Source organism: Periplaneta americana, chromosome 12 (assembly GCF_040183065.1).
Source record: "Periplaneta americana isolate PAMFEO1 chromosome 12, P.americana_PAMFEO1_priV1, whole genome shotgun sequence".
Taxonomy (NCBI): Eukaryota; Metazoa; Arthropoda; class Insecta; order Blattodea; family Blattidae; genus Periplaneta; species Periplaneta americana.
The window spans coordinates 82,988,734-83,013,774 of NC_091128.1; the positions used below are offsets into that span (position 1 = coordinate 82,988,734).

General features: G+C 33.6%; 1 protein-coding gene across 1 annotated transcript in view; it reads left to right on the top strand.

Moving 5' to 3' along the window:
* The window catches only part of LOC138710622 (serine-rich adhesin for platelets-like), a 66,017-nt gene that overhangs the window by 567 nt on the left and 40,409 nt on the right, over positions 1-25,041 (top strand). Inside the window, exons 2-8 of the mRNA XM_069841640.1 lie at positions 908-976; positions 5,342-5,476; positions 9,614-9,807; positions 13,163-13,343; positions 14,237-14,350; positions 17,619-17,779; positions 22,418-22,604. Coding sequence (XP_069697741.1) covers positions 908-976; positions 5,342-5,476; positions 9,614-9,807; positions 13,163-13,343; positions 14,237-14,350; positions 17,619-17,779; positions 22,418-22,604 — 1,041 coding nt within the window. The remainder of the gene's footprint in view (positions 1-907; positions 977-5,341; positions 5,477-9,613; positions 9,808-13,162; positions 13,344-14,236; positions 14,351-17,618; positions 17,780-22,417; positions 22,605-25,041) is intronic.

Consider the following 25,041-nt stretch of genomic DNA (forward strand, 5'->3'; position numbering starts at 1 on the left):
AACATTGCTTTCAAGCATAACAATATATCTTTTAAGAATTTCGTATCCAGATTTGCTAGATATCTCAGACCAGAATAAGGGACACAAATACTGTAAACACATCTCAACGTATAAATAATCTAAGTAAATCATTAAAAAAAATGAAATCAGTGTTTAATAGATTTATTTTAATTTTATGTGTGCCTAGGTGTATTTTCATAGTCAAATCATGATTTAGTCCCAAGTCAGTCCTTACACAGAGTTCTGAACAGGGGACTATTATTCTGGAGATTTTGCTTTGGGAAGTATTTTTCATGAGCAATTTATAAACGTTTTAATATGGGCTCTGTGTTTTTTATGATAGTGCAGTTGCATGACCCACTTTCAATTCCAATTTTGATTACAGGGCCATCGATCTTTGGTCAAGCAAACTGACATAGCAGATCCATTGACAATTCTGAATCTATCAACTGGAAGGGAGTATCATATGGTTAGCACGATCCCTCCCCCCCTCCAGCCATTATAGCTATGCTTGTATTCATTTATCAAGAAATTATATATTGACTATTTTCTTCACAATTTCTACCCATTTATTACCAGTAGATTATTGAATCATAAGCTTAAAAATATGGGACAATTGGCATTCTGCGAATGAATTAGAAGTGACGCGATATATTTGTGTTAAAGACAGGATTGCCCTTAAAATACAGAACGTAATATCATCCTATTTGATCAGCTATTCAGTTGAAAATAAGTGGAAAGAAATAACAAAATTAAATTATACGATATTGAAACTTTAGAGTTATGGATTTCTTTATTGTTGTTTTTAAATGAATATTTTAACATAAATTATTCGAAGAGAGCTACTTATATATGCCATACTTAGAAATATCAGTGTGAATTATAACTCTTTTCTATAACTTTACAGGATTCTGCTGTCGGTGTTGATGGTGTTCAATCTGTGTTGAATTGTTTGCAACATATTTGTAACCAGGATGTAAGTTTGACTCTGATAAGAGTATTATATACAGTAATATATATATATATATATATATATATATATATATATATATATATATATATATATATATGTAGACACACACACACACACACACACACTCACACACATATAGTAGGTAAAAAAGGCACAAAATTAGAAATACTCCATTTTCGGAAATACATAACATTAATTTATAATGAATACACTGTTTGAAATAGTAGACTTCAAAGATGAGCAGCACTTTTTAGTATGTTTTTTTGAGGCTCAATTAAAATCTTATGGAGGTCAATACACGATGATGTGAAAAATGTGATTTTTGAAGACAATTTATTACCAGTACTTCAAAATGCAGAAACTGAATGTTGGTAAAATTAATAATAATTAATGATCTTTCAAATAATTAAAATTAAAAGTGATGCTCTATGTGACCGCCATTTGCCCACACAACCATTTGTAGGCGTCTTCTCCATTGTCTAATAGCACTGGTTATCTGTCTTTGATCAAGCCGGTCCCAACATTCAAGAAGATGTCTTAAATGTTCAATATTACAAATTCTTGTTTCGTAGTAAATTGCTTTTTGTAGTTGACTCCATACAAAATAGTCCATAGGATTAAGAGCTCGTTTGAAACTCCAGCAGAAACCATCAGAGAATCTGAGAAATGGAATCTTTCACGCAATAATCTCTCAGGAGGGATATCATGTCCGTGTACACTTGAAACAGACCATTCTCGCTGAGTGTAGTTCCTTACAATTTGACGGGCAGATAAATTATCATATTGGTGCAAATGTTTAATGAAAATCTTGTCTTCATTCGTTAAGCGACCTATTATTCACAAAATGAGAACTTAAAAGGGAAGAAAACAAATTATGATAGCACAACAAACAGCTTGGCCTGCTGAACTCGTAAGACTGTAATGCTTAGTTCGGCATAAATGATCGATTTTGTACTGCCTTACAAAAGATAAAAAAATAATGTTTAATAAATGGTAAAAAATTAAATATTACAACACTTTCCCGGTCTACAAGAACTGTGAAATTTGCCCGTGGAATAAAGTTTCAAGTGAAATCATTAGCTATTGGAATATAACCATTTAAATTCTGTGCCTTTTTTTGGCGCACTGTGTTTGTGTGTATATATAAGAAAATGTTATTATACGAAGATTGATTCATAAGTAATGGCAACTATTTTTTTCTGCCGAAAATGCTCCAATGCAGAAAATGTAATATATACGTTTGAATGTGTATGACATGTACTATTTAAAGTTGGCACCACATATGGTATGGATGCAGTAATCTCTGGTAGAGTAAAAGGACAAATGTGACATTTTGAAATCATCATTTTATTCCTGTACAACCTGTTAACGTCATTAATTGTACAAGCTGTTTAACATCCTTCAAAATAGTGTCCTAGGTTGTTCACGATTCGTTATCATTGACGAGGAAGACTAAAAATACCATTGGCTGCATGAGATTTGCTAATGTGTGCTACTTCACGCCGAGAACTGCAGTTATGTTGTCTTGTGTGTAGGCAAAGCGTTTCCCACACAATGGCTTCTTCACCTTAGGGATAAGAGAGAAGTCACAAGGATTTAGATCAGGAAAATAGGGAGAGTGTGGCAAGACTTCCCATCCCCAATGCTGTAAACAAAGTCTGTGTCTGTTGTGTGAGGTCTAGCGTTGTCATGTAAGATTATAGCATTGCCTAACAGTTCTGTGCATTTACAGTTTGTCCCTCGCAAACTGGATGACACACTAAAACACTTTAACCGTCACAGGCAAAAATAATCATCAGCTTTGTGAGTGACGGATTTTGTCGTACCTTGTGTCTCCATGGTAAATTGGACTGTCATTTCAATTCGGGTTCGTATGCTCATAATCATGTTTCATCAATTATTGTAATGATGTAGTTCAACACGCTGTTTCCTTCAGGGTGAAACCTTTGCAAATAGATATGACAAGTCTCACATCGTGTCCACTTCTATACTTCAGTTAAGTGATATGGCACCCTCTTGGCAGCAATTTTCCGTACATTTAATTCCTATCGTAGAATTCGGCGCACTGACTATGCAGGAATATCTGTATGCTGGGCTAATTCCATCACTGTTCAGCACCTATCTTACATTAGGCACTGCTCGATCACAGCCACCAATATATCTTTGTGAACTTATACAGAATGTTCACTGTGACGCAGGTCGGCAGTTGACTCTCCTTTCTCACTTTGCCACTGTATGATGGGGAATAGCACGATTGCCTAATGCTTCCCGTAGCTCTGAAAGATATTCTCATGCATTGCAGCTGCGGAGAATGTCTATCTTGATGTATGAAAGCTGTTCAACTTTGGTTATTTCCATTACGCACCGCTGTCATCAGACGACTGACATAGGGAGCATGATCATGTCCAGACTGGTGGTGTCATACCCCATCTGATGACAACATTAAGAAGTTCATGTAACATACTTCCAAACATACATATTAAATCTTCTGCGTTAGCATATTTTAGAGAAATAAAAAATAGTTGCCATGACTTATGAATCAACCCTCGTATGTATAGTGCGTCTAGAGATACTGTAGAGTGGACAATATCTGGCAGTAGGTGCGGCAACTCTCGCCCAGTCCAAGACCACCGTCACGGCCGACTCTATCTCTAGACACACTGTATAATAGTCATATACTGCACATACTATGTAGATCACATAGTACTATGTTAACATAGGTCAGTTTTAAAATACAGAACCTTCAACTTAAGATGCAACCCTGGTCATGACAGACGGAAGGGCGATAAGCCGGTCTTTATAGCGGGAAACCCCAGCAATGTTGTGTGGCGGCAGGTGGGCAGGTGTGTGGATAGGTCAGTCTAGTTTCTCTTCTGTAAAGTGTATATGTGTTTGGTCAGCTTTAGTTTTCATTAACATGTTTGGTGAACTGTGCTCTGTTTAAGTTTAAATTTATCATGGTGTTTACCACTGATCAGAAGGTGTTTTTCCTTTTGATGTATGCGAAGAACAAATCCTACAAAAGTTGTCTTAAATTTCGTCATCAATTCCCTGATGCAACTATCCCAAGTAAGGCCACAATTTCAAGACTATTCAGGAAATTTTATACTACTGGTTCAGTTTAGAAGAAAAATAAGAGACGTACTGTACTAACTGAGGAAAAGCTTGATGGTATAGGAGCACTCTTAGAGGCGAGTCCGAACAAATCTGTCTCGCATGTAGCTGCACAGGTAAGTGTCTGTAGGATCAGCCCATAAAAACACGAAATTCTTACATTTAAAGCCTTATAAAATTAGAAAAGCTCACAAACTGAACATTCCTGATTATGATGTTAGAATTAATCTTTGTAACTGGCTTTCAAATTCCATACATGATGGCATAATCAATCCCGAACTGTTGTTCTTTACCAGTGAAGCATGGTTGCATTTAAGAGGATATGTAAATTCACAGAATAATCACTGTTGGAGTGACAAAAATACGCATGTGCTTCACGAAGCAGCTCTGCATGATGTTAAGGTTGGCGTGTTGTATTCGATTACTTCCAGGAGAATAATTTGGCCAATCTTCCATTATAACACAGTAGATTCTCATCGTTACATCAATGACATATTGTCTCAATTTTTAAAATTATGGATGGTTTATGTAAGACAGCGCAACAGCCCATACAATCAAGCGATCTATGCAGGAATTAAGGCGTATGTTTAGTGACCAAGTGATCGTAATTGGCCCCCGTGTTCCCCGGATCTTAATCCATGTGCCTATTTTCTTTGGGGTATATTAAAACATAAAGCTTATGTGAACAATCGTCATACATTAGAGAAACTTCAAGAAAACATTCGGGCTGTGATCTCCAGCATTTCAAGGCAGGAATTGGATTGCATATTTCAAATCTTCTTCGCTTTGAACATCTTATGTCTTAAGGTAAGGAAATAAACGTCATTCAATTAATTTTACAGAAGATAAACTAACACTAAATATGGGTAAAAGGAATGCATGCCAGGCCCCTTAACAGTTCAATTATTGCACAATGCTGCTGGATGTTACCGCTTGAGATTACAGCCTGCCTGCCAGTGCCTGGATTGCTCTTAAGGTGAAGGCATTGCAGTAATTTGCCTTTGTGAAATTGTTTTTCTTTGAGTATTAATCAAGTAATTTCAGAATGTAGTCTTGCTTCTTACTAGATAGTAGTAAAAATCTTCAGAATGATAAAATTAGAATGTAAAAAATGTTCTTGCTATGAATTATATAATCACATCATGATAATGACGATGACGACGATGAAGAAGAAGAAGATTATAATGATGATTACAAAAATATTTTTGGAGATTAAAAACACCTATAACCAATGTAATACTACTTGTGTTTCAGGATCGATGTAATTGGGAAGAGTTACATAGTGAGTTTGTGCATTTACTGAGGCTTTGTTTGAACTTCATTGGTATAATGTTCAGCAATACTGATATATTTCATTCCCTTTGTACCGTATTTATTAATGTGATGAATGTAAGTACTATACTGGTATGTTACAGTTTTTGTATCACTAGCCTGGAAGAAAAGTGACACAACTGAAACAAATATGAATTTTCAAGAAAAGCAATTGAAAAATATGTTAGGAAATTTGTAATGAGCAAAATTATGAAACCGGGCATCTAATTTCTTCTAATGATATAAAGCATGTTTCATGCATTGCTGTGAACATAACTGAATATTATCCCCTGAAGAGTATAATTTTCACCCCTTATTTTGACTTGTGTCACTTTTACTGTAGAATAGATTATACTTTTGGAGTTAAAATATTATTACAGTCGACTCCCGATAATTCACGTGTGGTTAATTCGCTTTGCGGGTAATTCGCGATTCTTTTCTTGGGAGGGGGAGGCGAAGTATAATTGTCCCTTCCATTTTTACTCAATTTACACTCTTCCCCTCCTCTCAAATGGTTAGAAGTTGATAAGGAAGATCAAGGATACAGGCAAGAAAGATGAGTTTGGAAGGTACTGGAAAGGATGGCGTAGATAACGAAGAGTACGAGGATGAAGCCAGGAAGTTACGAAAGTTGCATTTGCCCAAGCTAATATCACTTCTGATATGCTTTTGTGGTATGTGGAAAATTGTGATGACTTTTCGTTTACAGGCATTGTTTTCTTAAGAAATTTTCGTTCTAAAATAAGAAAAAATTAACAATAATTCTCTAAAAGAAGAGAAAGATGATATTATTTTGTTAAACTAAAATGTCGTACGATATTTTGTAAAACTTGTGTTTCTGATTTAAGATTCAATTCCACTGCAGTAACTACTATGTAATATGAGTATTATAATGTTTTAAAATGTTCTGCACTGTTTTATATTTTACACTTAATTTTGAAGGGTAGTTTAGTAATTAAACCTGTCAGAGTACCTAAATTTTACTGGACTTTAAATAATACTGTACCAGTAATAAAAAAAAAACATTTGCGAATAATTCGCAATTTTCGATATTTCGCATTAATTACCGCGAATTATCGGGAGTCGACTGTATTAAAATTATAATCATTACAAATCGTTATAGAAGGGTACCTAAGTGGGCCCTACATGTTTGGAATAATTTCTTTTTTAATAGTGACACTAGACTCTACTTTTTTGTTAGAAATTCCTTGTTTACTCTGATACCGTAAGTTGATTTTAAAACAATCTTGCCAAAAATGTTGCTGAAGCTGATACTTGACTTATTCCTTCTAGTGCTGAAAATATCTACATGTTTAAATTCTGTTTCTGCATAGGGAATTTTGTAAAAGACTTTTCTAACATATTCTTTTTCTACTCTTACAATTTTCACTTAGCATATTTTGAAAGGATTTCCATCATTATTCTTGAGCACATTGATGAAACCAATATCTGCTGACAAAGTCTTGAAATCGTCATAAATAAGGCCTACTATTTTTAAAACATAAAAGAAAATCGGAGTAGAACAGTTGTGTTGTGTCGTGAGTGAGATTTCATTAGAAGTGCATTAATGTTGTGCAATGGTGAGATATTCACTGCGTTATCGTATGTTCATCTTGACGTGCATAACGTGCAGGAAGGAGATTTTTGAGGACTATGTTCCAAAGCCAGTTGCTATTTCATCATTTTCTGTTGTAAACACATGACATCTTCATCTTGTTTTGCACTCAGTCACAGAATCTGTGTTATTAATCTTATCCACTAACTTCAATATTGCTTTTCGTGTTGGAACTGGGCTGGCAGGAAACTTATGAATAAATGCTTCTCTTGTTCTGCCACACAACTTTCTGTCTAGTATGTAATTTTATTCTAGTATGGATATGCTCATTCTGTTATAGAGAAGCAAGTTAGTCAAACGAAAACTTTCACAATTCAAAATTTCATAGTTAGAAACTGTTCCCTCTGAAAAAGAATAGTCACATAAGTAAAAGAGAACATAGTAACATGGGAACTTAATCCGTGGGAAAAGGTGTAAAGTGATATACTGTATTTTAAAATAATATTAAAGTATTTTAAAATAATTATGTCACTTTAGCACGAAAGCTGTCACAACTTCGAAAGTGACACTTTTGTTTCAAATAATAAAATTAATAAAAATATTCACCTTATCACAGAAAAAGTCTTAGCTAAAGAAGTGACAATTTTCTTCAAAAAAGGATTGCTGTAAAACTGTCACATTTATACTTGTGCTGTCTTTCTTATTAAGCTACACACACTTAACTTAATGCTTGTGCTGTAACTAAAGATATGACGTTATTCTTCAACAATGGCTTCATTCCTTTACTAGGAAAAAAAGTCACACTAGAACTTTCTTTTGGTGTATGTGGAGTGCAATACAATGACACGCTCTGAATGATGTGGGTTGAGGTTGCTCATTACAGTTCAGCTGAAAGACAGTCGCAGATTGACAAGGTTTTGTTCTTAATATTATTTTAAGTAAAATATAAAATTACAAAGCAAACTGTTACAACGAGTAGGAAAACAAGTACCAAATTGTGTTTTTTTTTTCATCAGTGAGTGAAGGTTTAATCGACCCACAGCTCATGTTCTTTTCAGACAAGGCGTGGTTCTACCTTACTGGTCGTGTAAACAATCAAACTCGTTATTGGTGTTCTAAAAATCCACACACTGTACAAGAAATCCCTTTTCATGATAGGAAAGTTGAAGTTAAGTGTGCTGTTAGCACAAGACGAATCTGTTCGATTTTTTACGAGTAGAACACACTTTGTCTACTCTTCATTGTTCTTGAATCGAGCATTTTAATTATTGTGAGGTTAAATATACTTAATCATGTCAATCAGAGTGTGTTTTCCCGATACAACACCTGTTTAACCGAAGGAGGACGAAATTTCAGCATCTTCTATAAGGTACAATTTTATACACATTTTAAGTAGCAGGTTTAACATGAGTCCAGCTGCGACATTCCAAACTGCCGAGAAGAAAAACACTGCGCCAGTGGTCAGTACATGTAATAGAAAAATCTCTAACAATATTCTAAATTGTAGAATTTAATAGAAGCCCTATTGTATGTATATAAAATTTCAAGGTAGTAACCAAGAAACTGACAAAATGTCCAGGGTTACAACCTACACCTAGCGAAAAGTTTCTCTTTAACATTTGTCATAAAAACATAAATCAAGTAAACTTCATGGTCACTGCTTCTCAGTCAATTTTTTTTTTTAAACATCCAGATTTTGACACATTGCTTTTAAAACTAATACAACTTTTACTTCGGAATATGTATGATAAGAACTTTCTTGTGTTAAATATATGTACAACTTTTTAGTGGTGTCGCACTTCGAAATTCAGAACAAGAATTTAAGCCCATTTTCTATACAGCCTAATGCACATGCAGTTTAGAAAACAAGTCATATTGATCACTATATCAGATTAAACAAAATGTTGAAACACTGAAGTTTAATTAGCCCTGCTCTGATACTGTTCAAAATAAAATTAATACCACTTTATTTTAATGTGCTGTATTTTGCAGAATATATTTTGTAAATTCTCTCGCTTATTTGTGAGTAATTGTGTAATAGAACATACCAGTAACATTCATTCACAATTCTCATTGCCAAAGTTTTTATTATGATTTGTTTTTTATTTTTAGATTTTTTTAAATTTCTTTTTCTTTCCAATTCATTCCTATGTAAATCTCCATCTCAGATCAATGTGCGAATTTATTTTCTTAATAACATCTTGTGATAAAAGAAAGCAGATGTAAATATTCCATGTTATGTTATAAATTACTTTTTCAGTAAAATGTTTAGCTGAGAAATATTGTATGCTTTTTTCGTTATTAAAAAAATCAACCCAGTACTTCAATGTAATTTAAATTATTTTCATTTCTTGCAGTGTATATGATATAGCAAACAGACCATTTATTGAAACTTTGAACATGCATTCAAAATTTTATTGTGATCTATAATATTGTTAAACTAACAATGTGATACGTGATGCACTAATCTAATTATACTTATTTTTAATAAAATACCAGGAATAATAATTTTCGTGAAAATGTTAATAAGCATATTAAGTTTCTCAATATTATTAAAAGCTATATAAAGGCTAAGCCACAACAATTGAATTTTACTAAACTAATATTTTGCTACTTGTATAATAAAAATTGTATGTTTTAGGAGCGTTTTTCTTTCACAGATATCCTCTCTGAAACATTCACATGTGAAGACATCAGTAGTGAAGATACTGTCCCAACCTATACTGAAAATTACTTTGAACGAGATTATTCCTGTAACTGAACGCAGAAATATTATAGATTCTTTTAGTGTTATTTTGTCTCATTCAAGTCGAATTATAAGAAGAGAAATTGCTCATACACTTCATCATCAATTGTAAGTTCTTCTGCTAGTTTATTTTTTTTTTAAATACTTGATACATTTCACGTAGTAACTTACACGAAAAAAAAAAAAATCCTTTGAATAAAATTATTTGATTTTATACAGCATAGTCAACTGTAGTATACTTAAAATTTCTGCTTTCTCATTATAAGAAGTTTAAGAATGAAATATTGTGATACTGAAAAAAAATCTATTCAGAGATTTTCGTGGAAGTCTTGTTTAAGAGACCATTAAAATGCCCTAGTTTTATTATATTTTTTATATTTACTTTTTTGTAAATATTAATATCGCATGTTATTCTATTGTTTTATATGAGGTGCAATATTCGTGTTAATTTTTTGGTTTTTGTTGAAACATCTCCAACTTTATGGAGCTACTTGCTAACTCCATCACAAAGGAAGGCAAGGAAAGAGACAGCTTATCTTGTGGGTCCGTTACGGAGACATATTCTTCACTGATTAACATTATGACTGCCTTACTATGTTAATATTATAAAAATTACCTGGCTGGTTAGTTTAGACGTGGTGTCCGTCATTGTCTGAAGCCATTGTCGAAATATAATTCGACCTGGAACACTGGCAGTATGACTAGCTGCTAATATAATTGCTGGACACTTACTGCTAACCTAAAGCAGTCATAACGTTAATCAGTGATTATAAGTGTTAAGAGAGTGTATTCAAGAATGAAGACATATTCTTCAGGACTCCAACAAGGGAACAAGGGAACCTATGTGAGCAGCTGTTGAGTTTTAAAAGTGGTGGGTCATGCAAAATTTGATAAATCACTTCTTGTGATCAATATAATCCCTGTGCTTGGTGATGTGGCACGTTCGAATTATAACAATGCGATCTTTGTCATAGAGAGACCTACCGCCCAGTACTGATCTTGTAATAAAATGAACCTGGCACAAAATGAAATTTAATTTGTTGTGAAACATATTGAAAAAGTTGTTTTGACAGTTCTGCAGTGCATATGTTAAATTTTGTGCATTATTGATTTTAAAGCATTTTAAGAGGGCATTCATCAGTTCATTTATTTATTGAATTTATTGTGAAATGTTTGTTTAAAGTTTTGTGCTTTGGCAATTCATATTTTTAATAGTAATAATTCAATTATTTATTATAATATTAATGTGCTGGTCAACAGCCGTGGGCCAATGATAGCCCAGCACAAGTGATACAATAAATTTACAAGAATGATGATGATGATGATGATGATGATAATAATAATAATAATAATAATAATAATAATAATAATAATAATAATAATAAATAATAAAACATACACAACATTTGAAGTACCTGTAATGTAAATTATTAACAATTTAAATAATGAACCCCCCTCCCACCCCCCTTTACAAAGTTCTGCATACGCCACTGTTGTGCACCATTTTATTTTTTTTTTGCAGACAGCAAAATGATTTCTTTACTAAATGTTCCATATTATTTTATATTTTCATTGTTGCAATATGTTTTCCCTTAATTTCAAATTGAATTCTCGGTTTATTTAATTTGAACAATAGCAAAAGAAAAATTTCAAACTTAATGTGGTACAGTTGTAGAAATGAAAGAAATTACAATAGGCTACATATAAGGAAGCATGATATTGGAAGTCAATGAAATTATGGTACTTTTGCGTTACAGTACATTGAATCGAATTTGAATACCATCGGCACCCCTACTGCATTTCTTTTTTATTTTGGTAGTATCATCCAGGGACAACTAACATTAACTAATTCAAGAAGGCTATAATCTGAATACGAACAGCCATAATTGCCTCCCACTGACCTCAGATGAAAGGAAAGGATTCAGTAACAGCATTAGGAAAATCAGCCACAAACTGTATGTTCAGTAGCAGTGCATTCTTTGCATTCAATGGTTCAGAGAATTCCCAGGAAAAACAATTTAATTGTTTAAATCAATTTATTCTTTGTTTCTTGCTTATCTTTAATGAGTTTACTTGTGGCTCTGATGTATTTTTGTCGTATAAAAACCTATGAACCGCAGAGATCGCACACATATACGAATACATGCTTACGAATGCTTCCGAGGTTCAATTTATCCTCTGAACCTTCTCGAGTCAGCTTCTGGACTTGCGTGCGGGGCGAGAGGCAAGGGGAAATGCTGCATGGCAAACGTGTGGTTGCACTGGTGTTTGGACCAGCGCAGCCGACACGCGGAAGACTTCGTGATGCAAACCAGAAGTTAGCTCCAATCTGTAGCTGAGATCACACATTTAGCACGTGTATGTGTGTGTTATTGATTGTCGTATTTATTAATGGTTTCTTACAATCCTTTAAATGTCCATTTAGCCTTTCTTGATGTTTTAGTCTTAATATATTCATCTGTGAATGTGACCAGTGTTCGTTTCCAAACAAAATGAATAGTGTTCAGTATATTTTACAAATAAAAATTTTTCAGTTTTAATCTAGGAAAATAAGTGTAAAATAAAAAAGTTTGGAAGGCCGTTATCTCAACTCGATTTAAAGCAAGTACAAACAAGCCGAAGTAAGACATTTTGCAGGGCTTTCAATATGAAAAAATATAAAGGAAACAGCTGGAGTTGCGGTTGTGAATCTAAAAATAAATTATTTTTTTTTCTCGTGCCTGCTATTTGGGTAAAGATACGAGCTGGACATGCACTGGTGTATCGGATTTAAACCATTTTACATAGAAAATTAAGAAACATGAGGAATCTATTGCTCATAAGAATGCTTGCCTAGATTTATCAGTCCTTGGAAGAACAGAAATTAGGCAATAGCTTAGCTCAACTGTGAGGCAGAATATTGCAAGACAGAATGATAATGTAAGGAAAAATCGCTATGTTCTTTCAAAGACAATTAATCATCATCGTCATCATTATTTTAAGGCAAGGCAACTATCTACTTTAAAGAACTGTAGTATATTTTTAATTTTTCAGAAATGAGATATTGTTTAATTTGTTGGAAAACTATGTAATATCATAAAAGTAGTGAACTACTTGTCATTTTAGGCACGAACCGCTACTTTGTATGTTACCTTTGGTTTGTTACCAAGTTTAGTTATCACTATGGATTTATACAATAGCATTGATTGGAAGAAAGTAGCTGGGAAAAAGCTGTTGTTAAATTAATTATTATTTTGGTAATATAATCTTTTTAAATGAAGGGACACATAATCATGTGTGATCTTAGGGTAGAACTGCACCTAAGCTTTTCCCTTACTTGATTTCCTGATGAGTGAGCTGAGACATTTCCAAAATGTTAGATTTTTTTCTATCAATATCATGGTGTATCACAGTGTGAAGACCCAAAAATCTCTATGTGAAATGTTGTGGTGGTATTAAATAATATATGTTCTATTTTTTTTAGGTCGTTACTGCCACAACTGTTGTTTACATGTGGAGATTATAATTTCCAGGCCTACATCTTGGAACTTATTTTCCGTTTTATCTCTGTTAAAGAAGATAGACAGTTTCTATGCGCCTCATTTAAAGATTATCCCGAAATTGAGAAAGCATTTGTTAGCACATCATTTAAAGACTTTGATCCCGTAAGTAATGTACTTATAATACTATCCAAGAATGCAAGAACTTCACAGCTTCGTCTTATACTTGATGAATTAAAATGATTAAGACATTTTGCCTTTTTATATACAGAGTTAATACTGTACAGTGAAACTTCTCAATAGGAGACACCTCCCAGGAATTAAAGAATATCCGATGTCGAGAAGTATCCAGTATTGTGGAAATAACATAGAATTAAACTATTGGTGCTATATTTTGATGCATATTTTATTTTGAATTTCGTAGTATCCTTCCAGTAGTTATTTTTTTCACTCTCCACACCTGTTCAACTGCAGACATGTTCACTGTAGAACAGTGGGAGATCCACTTATTATGACTGATTCACTATAAAACAATGGGGGAAGCTCTGTAGTGGATGACTGTTCTGTCGCAAGAGTAGAAGTGTGCAAAACACATGAGAGATATAGTGTGTTAAGGCCTAAAAGTACGAGTAGAGTTATGAGATGACTGACGATGTTTTTACTACTTCTCGTGTCCGCTATTGAAAAATTTCTTAGTAAAAAATATATTTATGTAGTTGTCTAATGTCCGTTATAGAAAATGTCCACTATTGAGAAGGTATTTCCTGTAAGAAAACATATAATTCTGCAGGGAAATTTTAAAGTGCCCGTAATTGAGAAGTGTTTAAGAGAATTTTCAGTGAAGCTGAGAATAATGTTATCAAATTTATTCTGGACTCAATTAAATGTATTATTGTAATTATCAGGCAATACTTTTTTTTTTTTTTTTTTTTTTTTGAGAATCATTCTCAAAGAAAATGATATTTACGAATTGTATGTAATGCAGTTATAGTGACTTTAGAACGTACCTATTATACTTTATAAGAATGTCGGATTATATTGTGTTAATTACTTTATAGGAATGTCGGATATTCTTGAACACTCTTAATTCAACAGTGGAGAACAACCAGCTAGTTTTCACACTTCCGTGTTTAAGAACTTTTATTGGAGACAAGGAAATCTTCAAACCAAAGGTAGAATATATCTTTTCAATTGTATTTTCAGCATTTGGTTTTATGTATATTACACAGTTGACTTTATGTTTATACACCCATGTAATTAGAATATATGAAAATGTGACACTCAATTTGGTCCATAACTTAATATTTTCGATACCAGTAGTTAATTAATTTTCCATCAGTATTTTTTTTTGTGTCGGATAAAAACTGAAATATGCGCCTGTTCGTATTTCTACTAGAATAATACTTATTTTCTAAAGATGTTTTTTATTGTTCATTTGATATAACCATGTTCTGTGGCTAATTTTAATATGTACCGGTACTGATATTCTTTGTTAAAATTTGATTTACTTAGGGAGATATTTAATAATCTGTCAATTAAAAACCAGAATTTACTATTTTTGTGTGTTGCGGGGTGGACAGAAGAACTGTGTATAGTATGATTGGTGCCAGTAGGTTTTCGATAAATATCAAAGGTTAGTGTTGGTTGATGGTGATTTTTATATCCAGGAAATGTATAAAATTATTTATACCGTCTTCGTTTTCGACCAAAGCCATCAGTAGATACTTTCCAACAATGTGGCCTCCGCGATCTCCAGATTCCAATTCGGTCGACTTTTGCCTATGGGGTTACCTTAAAGAACGAGTTTTCTTGACACATCCAACAACCCTACTGAAACTGAAAGATTCCATGTATAGAATTATTTATACCATCTTCGTTTCCGATCAAAGTCATCAGTAGATACTTTCCAACAATGTGGCCTCCGCGATCTCCAGATTTCAATCCGGCCGACTTTTGCTTGTGGGGTTACCTTAAAGAACGAGTTTTCCTGACACATCCAACAACCCTACTGAAACTGAAAGATTCCATGTATAGAATTATTTATACCATCTTCGTTTCCGATCAAAGTCATCAGTAGATACTTTCCAACAATGTGGCCTCCGCGATCTCCAGATTTCAATCCGGCCGACTTTTGCTTGTGGGGTTACCTTAAAGAACGAGTTTTCCTGACACATCCAACAACCCTACTGAAACTGAAAGATTCCATGTATAGAATTATTTATACCATCTTCGTTTCCGATCAAAGTCATCAGTAGATACTTTCCAACAATGTGGCCTCCGCGATCTCCAGATTTCAATCCGGCCGACTTTTGCTTGTGGGGTTACCTTAAAGAACGAGTTTTCCTGACACATCCAACAACCCTTTTGCAACTGAAAGATGTAATCTCGCAAGAAATTGCCAATATTCCAAGAAATTATCTGCAAAGTGCTGTGCATGGGTGTCACAGACAATGCTGTATGTTGAACAAGAGATCGGAGGACATCTTCCCAATGTTTGCGTAACACTGTGAAGTTTTTGTTTTTTTCCTATCTCAAATATTATAGTATTTATAGCGGTTTAATGTTTGAACTGACTTTTGGAATATCCTATATAAGTCTATAGCAAACTATATTTACCAGTATAGATTCTGAAGACCTTATTTTAATGTTTCCATTTGGGCCTCGTAACTCATAAGGCCGGCCCTGTTTTATTAGTGTATAAGATGCTGCAGTGTATAAGATGAATTCCATAAACTAAGGCAGTTTTTCTGAAATAAAACTAAAATATTGGGAGATATAAGGATGAGGATGAGGATGATGATGAAGATGATAATAATAATAATAATAATAATAATAATAATAATAATAATAATAATAATAATAATAATAATTTTTTTTTGTCCAGTGGCGGAGCCCGTAACTTATTTGCTCCTACTCTGTGAACTTCCTCATAGATGTCACTAGTGCTGAGAAATGTAGATCGCTTAGTTTGTCAGCTGAGGAGTGTAGACAACTTAGTTCGTGCGTCAGAGACTATCCAGAGTGTACCACAGCAGTGTATGTAAATTACAGTCGTAATGAATTTCTGAAACAATAATCTGTTGAAATCCCAGATTTTCTTCCAGTTCTCCTACAGTTTTAATCACCAATTTTCGTTGACTGAAACCCGCATACATTCTGCTTGTTGAAAATCTTGCAAAATTTTGATCACTTTCAGCTGATTCCTGACCATCCTTGAAGCGTCAGTACCACAGTTTTATCTGGTATTCACTCATTGAATCATTCCTGAAAGCCTTCGGAATCACTCAAATAGTTTTCACGGACGAATGCTCAAATTTGAAGCAAAACTTTATGCAGATTTGCTAATCTACTTGTTCGGTCATTGTGTATGCAAAGGCCATACGGTATATTAGTTCATTCAATGACATATCACTGCCGACAGATTCTGCCACTGTTCACATAGCTACAGTTTCAATAAATGAAATGTAATGGTGTTTGAAGAAAATAGAGTACCGGTAAATTATGTTGGATTATGACTATTGCACTCTCCTGATTTAGCCTATATGTTGGAGCAACTAAAATACAATGTCCTGAGGGAAATAGAATCAGTTTCAAGTAGTTTACTTCTCCGTGTGAACAACGATTTTTTTAGTGTTAAAAATGTGTACGCGCAAGTGGGCAGCATTTTCAGTAGTGTCTATCTATAGGTAGATGTGTGTATCCAGTGCTTAACCACTTCACCTTCGTGATTCAGATCTGAAGGTAAATGTTGAAAGTTATAGAAAATTCTCTTAACTAAATGAAACTTAATTGATTTTCTTCTGTTTAGAACTTTTAATAAGTTGTTGTTGTTTTCTAATGCCAGGCGTTTGACAATAAAGTCATTTGACCTCTTGCACTCCTATATTTTTCAAAGATATTATCATGGTCAGCCACTGAAACACAGATTTTGAGGTGTTGCGAATCCATTTCTTGGTTTGAGTTGCACAATGGGCAGTTAGGGGACTGATATATTCCAATTCTTTGCAGGTGTTTGGCCAAACAATCATGGCCTATTGCCAATCTAAATGCAGCTACAGACGATTTTTAATATTTTTAATAAGTACAGTATTATATAAATAAATAAAATATATAAGAAAATCTAAATTACTGGATAACAAACATACAATAGGCGTCTAGTAGTCTAGAATTAATATGGGCTGTGGTCTCAGTTTTAATTTTCTCATTTCAAAAATATCTTTCTTTTAACAAGAGAAAAAGATGTTTCATATACTGGTATTTAGGGAGTCTGCATTTACTTGGTCCACACTCTAAAACTGCCATAGCTTCCTACGCAATCTCTATTTGTGACAGTATAACCTTTGTCCCTGCTGTGAAGCACTGGAGGAAGAAATATTTTTCATTTCCATTGTTCACCCAGTTTATGTCTAATTTCAATTTTTGCATTATGTTTTTGTGCAGGACATAAATTACAAAGAATTCTGGATTGACTTCAATAAGGGAAGCAAGAGTATAAGCATTTCATACGACGGGAGCTTTCCAGAAGATGATACAATGAAAAACAGCTGGGAGGTCATCAGTATCCCATGCAGTTTTGTGAAAAGAGCTATGATTGAAGATAGGTGAGTCTATTAGAATGTTTTTCAAAAGGGATGTTCATCTGCATGTAGTGCCTTACGCAGAATTTTGCTAAGGCAGAGGGAGAGGAATTCATTATTAAAATTGTTTACAAAAAATCATTAAAATCGTTATCGGTATTTTAAACAATGTATATTATTGTTATTATTATTAAAAATATGAACTGTCAAATGCACAAAACATTAAACGAACGTTTCACAATAAAGTCAGAATTAAACTAACAAACGAGTGAATATCACTCTTAAAATGAGTTTAAAATCGACAATGCACAATATTTAACATCTGCACCGCAGAACTGGCAAAACAACCTTTTCAATATGTTTCACAACAAGTTAAATTTCATATTGTATTGGCTTCATTTTATTACAAGGTCAGTACTAGGTGGTAGGTCTCTATAATAAAGATAGCATGGTTACAATTCGAACATGCTGCAGCACCAAGCACAGGGATTATATTGAAGGAGGAGTAGGAGGACTATGCTTTATGTCAATGTAGATTTTGTTACTCTGAAAAATTCTGTGGTGTGTGAGTAAAGGGAGATAAGTCATAAAAATGAGTTTGGAGATAAATGAAAATTGAACTTCGGACCATTATTGAAAATAATTTTCTACACAAATAAAACACATCAACTGCTAATATTCTTTTGATTTTTGGACACTCACATGTATAATTTAACTCGTGTGTTCATCTGGGGAACAAAATTCCATCTGCACAAAAATATGACTTATCCCCCTTTACCCGAACACCACAGAATTAGAGAAGGGAAAACGATTATGGATTAAAAAATATTCAAATCTAAATGTGTTTTTTTTTTAAGTTCAAGAGGGGGGTTCAAACCTCTGAACCCCTGGTTACCCCCTCCCTTGCGTACGCCCCTATCTGCATGTGAGTGGTTATGAGTGGGGAGTATTGTGAATGTATCTTCACTAATGCTAGTATGCATGTAATATCTATTACTCAAATCATAACTCTCCTATTGAATATCCCAGCCTTCAATCCAGAAGCAGATTGTTTTGGCTTTTCGCATTTTTTGCTGTACAGTAGAGCGTCTCGTTTAGGCAGAGTGAAAACATAAACAAAGCGCAGGTAACGTGTGGGGGAGGACGAGCTGTACGATAAACACGAGGGATGCACTAAGTTTTAGTTACAACATTTAGGACGGAGCATTAATTGAAATTATATTTTCCAAAAACACACAAAACAAAAGAACACAAATTGCATAACACATTTTAACAAACAAGCAATTGTAAAATTACTGTTAAATACGAGAAAAATTCGTACTGGGACCGGGAATCGAACCCAGGACCTCTCAGCTCTGCATGCTGAGTGCTCTTTACCAACTGAGCTATGCTGGGACACGATCCACTGCGCCGGCCGAACCCCTCTCGTAGTGTTATTTTACGGCCTTACTACCTGCATTTGAGATGATACACGTCATATATATGCAGGAGCGCATATTAAATGACTTTGTGGCCATATTCAACATCAGTTTAATGAAAACTGCTAACAGTTTATATTTGATATATATATTGATCATGAAGATCCAGAATAAAAGCACTACAGAATAATTTAGAAAGACAAAAAGATTAAATAGGCCTAATGTTACATTATTATAATATTTATTTATTATAACGGTTTAATAAACATGGTATTGGATAAAATATTGTATGCCATACGAGAGTAAACAGATTTCATGTACTCAGGCACTAAATATTTCACTTATGAATAAAATCCTCTTCTACTCTTTTGTACCATAAATTTATTAGTATTATACTGGAGGTAAAAGTGGTAAAATAATTCATGCATTATTAGCTTAGTGTACTTGATAGTTTGCTTTCTATAGATGATAAAATTGTGAAAAAAAGTCATATTGAGTAAATTGTTTTGTTTGAACTTTAGGACAGTAAACAATCTGTACCTATCAGCATTGGTTACAGTTGAATTTACGCTAATTCTGGTTACAAGGATACAGAACTTAACAATTAAAATAACTAAAATTGGCTATATCCACTTTTTAAACACAGTGCAGGATTAGGGAGGGGTTTCAATTAAAAAAGTGGGTTTACTGCAGCATCATATCTCTTCGAAAATTAATCAGTGTCAATAAATTTGATGTTATTTCTTCAAATTGGGTCATTTATTATTTCTGTTATTTATTAATGATCTTCTAGTCATACTACCACTTTGTAGTCAGTCCTATTTGCTGATAACACTTAACATGATTTTCGATAGCAGTAACCTAGAAATCGCAACAGAAAGAAATTAGTAATACCAATAATTATACACTTACTAGATTGATTAAAAAATAAAATAAACTCAGTTTAAATTTAAATAAGAATGTATTTATGAATTTCAGCCATTATGTCAGATTTCAAAATGCTATTATGTACACATGCAGGCGAGTCTGTAAGCAAGTAACAAATTAAAGTTGTTATTGTTTTCTAATGCCAGACGTTTGACAATAAAGTCATTTGACCTCTTGCACTCCAGTATTTTTCAAAGATATTATCATGGTCAGCCACTGAAGCACAGATTTTAAGGTGTTCCGAATCCATTTCTTGATTTGAATTGCACAATGGGCAGTTAGGGGACTGATATATTCCAATTCTATGCAGGTGCTTGGCCAAACAGTCATGGCCTGTTGCCAATCTAAATGCAGCTACAGACGATTTGCGTGGTAAATCGGGAATTAACTGTGGATTATGATGCAGAGAGTTCCATTTTTTCCCTTGAGATTGTGTTACCAAATTTTGTTTGTTGAAGTCTAAGTAGGCCTATGTAGATTTAACAAATCTTTTCATAGAGTAATACGTAGATTTAGTAATAGGTCTGTAAGTAGCAGTGCTGCCCTTCTTTGCTAAAGCATCCATATTCTCGTTTCCCAGGATTCCACAATAGGATAGTATCCATTAGAATACAATTCTTTTATTGAGTGTTATTAATTGAGAGAACATTTGAGTTATTTCTGCTGTTTGAGACTATTGATAGAATAGCTGCTTTGGAGTCTGACAATATAACTGCATTTTTAAGTTTATTGATGTGGCATAGAAGATTCCTGAGACTTTCATTTATTGCAATGATTTCTCCATCAAAACTTGTGCCATATCCAAGAGATCTATAAAGTGAGAAGAGACAGCACGTAACACCTGCACCTACACCTTGTTCCCTGAAGATCAAGGATCCATCGGTGTATAAATGAAGCCATTTTGTGGAGGGTACCTAATATTAATTGTCTCTAAAGACAATTGTTTCATTATTTCAGTGTTTACTTCTGATTTCAGTATTTCTTCTGTTAAATTTAGATTATACTCTATATTTAATAGAGTTAAAGGGTTTGGTTTAATTTGTAAGTTTTCTTTTAAATTCGGGATGTTGATTTTCTGTTTTAATTCTTGAACCATGGATATGAAACTTTTTTGAGTTTTTAATCTACCGAGAGGACTCTATGAATGCCAATTGTTTCCTGGTAATCTGTTAAGTTTTTCATAAAGTAGTGGCCTACATTTTTTAATGATGCACCTTAAGCTATCACCATTAGATGACATTATAAAGCATGTGTCTAGAGGATTGATGTGCATACAAGAGAAACAAAGAATCAGCAGTTGAAAAATAGCAGCCTGCATAAGTGTACTATTATCGAACAATGTTTTATTGTGCGATTTTTCTGGGCAGAAATTCTGGCAGCAAAGGTTATTTATAAAGAAATATTAGTCGTAAATGGTGAGCACTGCCTGTCACGTTAAGCTATCTACAGTTGGACATAATTTCTCTGAAAGGCAGACAAATATTGAATCCTGACAAGTCGGCTGACCAGTGGAGATTGTCTTGGAGGCAAATTTGCAACAGATATGCGATTTGATCTGGGTAGACAGGTTGAAGGGAACAATATTCTGGCCCAGATAGTCACAGATGCATAATTACCAATCCGAGACAAAACATGCATCAATGCTCAGGTCAAGTAACCAGTGGTACATTTGTGTAGAAATGCCTGCATCTTATAACTGCTACTGCTTTGTCTTGCTTGTGTGCACATCGATAATATTGCCATCTGATGGTGATAGCTTCAGACATCTCGTTAAAAAATGTAGGTCGTTACTTCAATTTGTAACTTACCGACTCTCTCGAGTATTAATAAAATTCCATTTAAAGAGATAACAAAGTTGAAGTCCTTGGCTTCGCGATTGATGCAGATCTGACCTGGAAAACTAGTATAAATTACTTCTGTGCTTGGAAAATTGAGTCAAATATGTTATGCCATAAAAATATTAAATGAAATTTGTAATATAGGATCTTTAAGAATGGTTTAGTAATTCTCGACTCATCCCTTGTATGATTATCTTTTGAGATACCTACTTGTACTAATTTAATTAATTGCAGAGTCTGTAAATTTTCGGTACTGTGTTTGTATTTGATGAAGCCAATTATACTTTTGTATAGGTACTATTATGGATAAAACGTTTTATTCCAATACAAATTTAATAAGTTTGAAAGGCAGTAATTGCAAAGTTATGTTATTTTTCAACATCATGCAATTGACCAAATGAATCATAAGATAATTTTTCTTTTCTCTTATTTATTTAATTATTTATTTACTCACTCACTCACTCACTTATTTATTTCAGACAAGATAAAGCTGAATTGAGAAGTTTACGAACTCTGATTCTGGAAATGGGAAATATAAATCAGAAAGATGCACATCAGTTTCTTCTTTCTGCAAGAAGAGTAATGATAATATTTGAACAGAGTTCAACTATGCAGAGTTTGGTAGATAAGGTCTTGCCATCCCTGTTTGGTGAGATATTTTCTCAGGTTAGTATAGTTAAGATATGATCAGTGAATAAAGTAGGTGTACCAGTACTTAAAAGTGATGCTTTTAAATATATTTTGAGTTTGTAGGAATGACGTATGCAAAAATGAATTAACATGATATTATGTTAAATATGAAACTATATACTTTGAATTTTTGGCATTTTAAAAAATAAAAGCCTCACAATTGTAAATAATTATAATTGCTCTATTTCTTTGCAAAAAATTACTACCATACTTTGAAATTTTGTATACTGGTAGGCTTAGTATTAAATATCATGTTTTTGGTAATCTACTATTTTCGTGCTTTCTAATTAATAAATAAGCTTAGCATGTTTTTTTTTTTTCACTTGACCCTGTATCGTAATTTTACGGCATTTATACATATTAACAAATTTACCAGTCTTTTCTGCCACTGTCCGAATTCAACTGTCATCCTATCGTGGGATACAATTCATTTATTATACTGCCAAATTTAAGAGTCCAAGAAAGTCTCAGCTGATCACACCAGGAAAGGTTAAAACACCAGATTAGCTGTTGTAATGAACCCAACAATTAGGTGGTCTCTCTGGTCTTACCCTGGTGATGGAACCTGTATGTAGTTCCGAAACGCTGGAAATGTCAAGTTTCAGGACATAGTAGAATACCCAAAAGCCTAATTTGGATCAAAGTCATCGTGAAAGCCTAAAAACTCGCACAACAAAACATTATGGTTTTGTCTACATTATGTTTTTTGTGTGTGTGTGTGTTTTTTTTTTATTAAGCAACACTAAGAAGCTTTGAGAAAAATAACAAACAACATTTATTGAGGAAAATTTCTCCATTACAATCATTGCATTTCTCCCAGTGTGAAATTAGATTGTAATTGTCAATTCTATAATATTTTCGCTGTTTGAATGCCATGGAAGTTATTAGGGTTTTGTATAATTGTCATCATTTATGGTATTATGCTTGCCGAAGTACAATATTGTCGTTGAGGGAAAGGAAAGATGATAATCTGTTGGTGAAAGATGTCGAGAACATGAAGGATGCATTAGAGTTTTCCATTCAAACCTCTCTATTGTGTCCTCCATATGTTGAGCAATGTGCGATTTCATATTGCTTTCAAGGAAAAGAACACCTTTATAATTGACTAACCGGGATTTCTTCCCACGAAGAATTTCGTTGTCTCGGTTTAGTTGATCTGAATATATCTGAGTAGTGAAAGTTTGTCTCTGAGGTAGAAGCTGGTAATGAATGTTTCATACCGAAATTCACCAGATACTCAACAAATCATTTCTTGTTGTAGTAAACATTTTGATATATGTGGTTGTCCCCAAGGTACAACATTAGTTTGACCACTTTGGATTGTTTGAAGAATCCATTTCTCGTCACATGTTAACACATGGCTGAGAAAAGCTTCATAGCTCTTTGTGAAGATCGATCATTTTCACTCCTCATAGGTGTGTACGACGATTTGTTTCATCATTGACATAGAACCTTTTCACAATTTCTTGATATGTTTGATCAGTATCAAATGGGTCTTAATCGTTGTCAATGATGTTGGTAGGGCGTCCATGTTAAGGAGTTTTTAAATGTCTTTACTCCTTTTGTGCTGTTCTTTCATTTAGTGATTCTTCACCAAAAAGTAAGACATATCTTTCGAGCTGCTTAGGCTGCTCTGATCCCGAGTTTTAACTTGTAAAGAAACTCGTATTATGTTCTTAAATACAATCGTTTTGTCATTGACTTACTCCCACTGGAAGTGCAGTTGAATTGTTATTTTTCAAGAAATAACAAAAGAACATCTGCAGTTGTTCAATTCAATAAGTTTTGGCGGCTTTACCGAATTTATTATGGGCATCACTGATTATGCAAAATCTGAATGATCTATCTTGGTCACTTAATAGAATGTCCCAGTTATGTGAACCACTCGCAGTTGATTTTTATTTAATATGAAATTAAAAATGTTGGAGAAAAAATTATTTTTCTAGAAGAAGAATATTCATTTTCTTAAATGGTACCATGTATTTCTTCTAAGTATTACGTGCCAACTCTTAAAGCCATGCTGAAAAATTCATCATAAGGTGTTGATTACAATCTTATCTGATCTAATCAACAGAAAATTAAAAGTGCAGTAGAATATGGAAACTTGAGGAATTGAAAATCAAGGTTATTTGACTGTATGAGGCATTACATAGGTAAGCAAATGCAACAACTCATTAATTCAGTTGTCTACATATAGTAAAATCATGAACAAGATCTGAAACATATTCTGTTTTATATTGCACATCCATAAATTTAAAAGAAAAGGAATTAAAATCATTACCAGTCGCACAAGACTCAGTTCTACAACAAATATTGATTACACCTCATCTCTGGCTGTTGACAGCAGTTATCTATGATGAACATTGATCAAAGTACCCGTCATTTGTTAGAAGAAACTCTCGTTAAAGGCTAT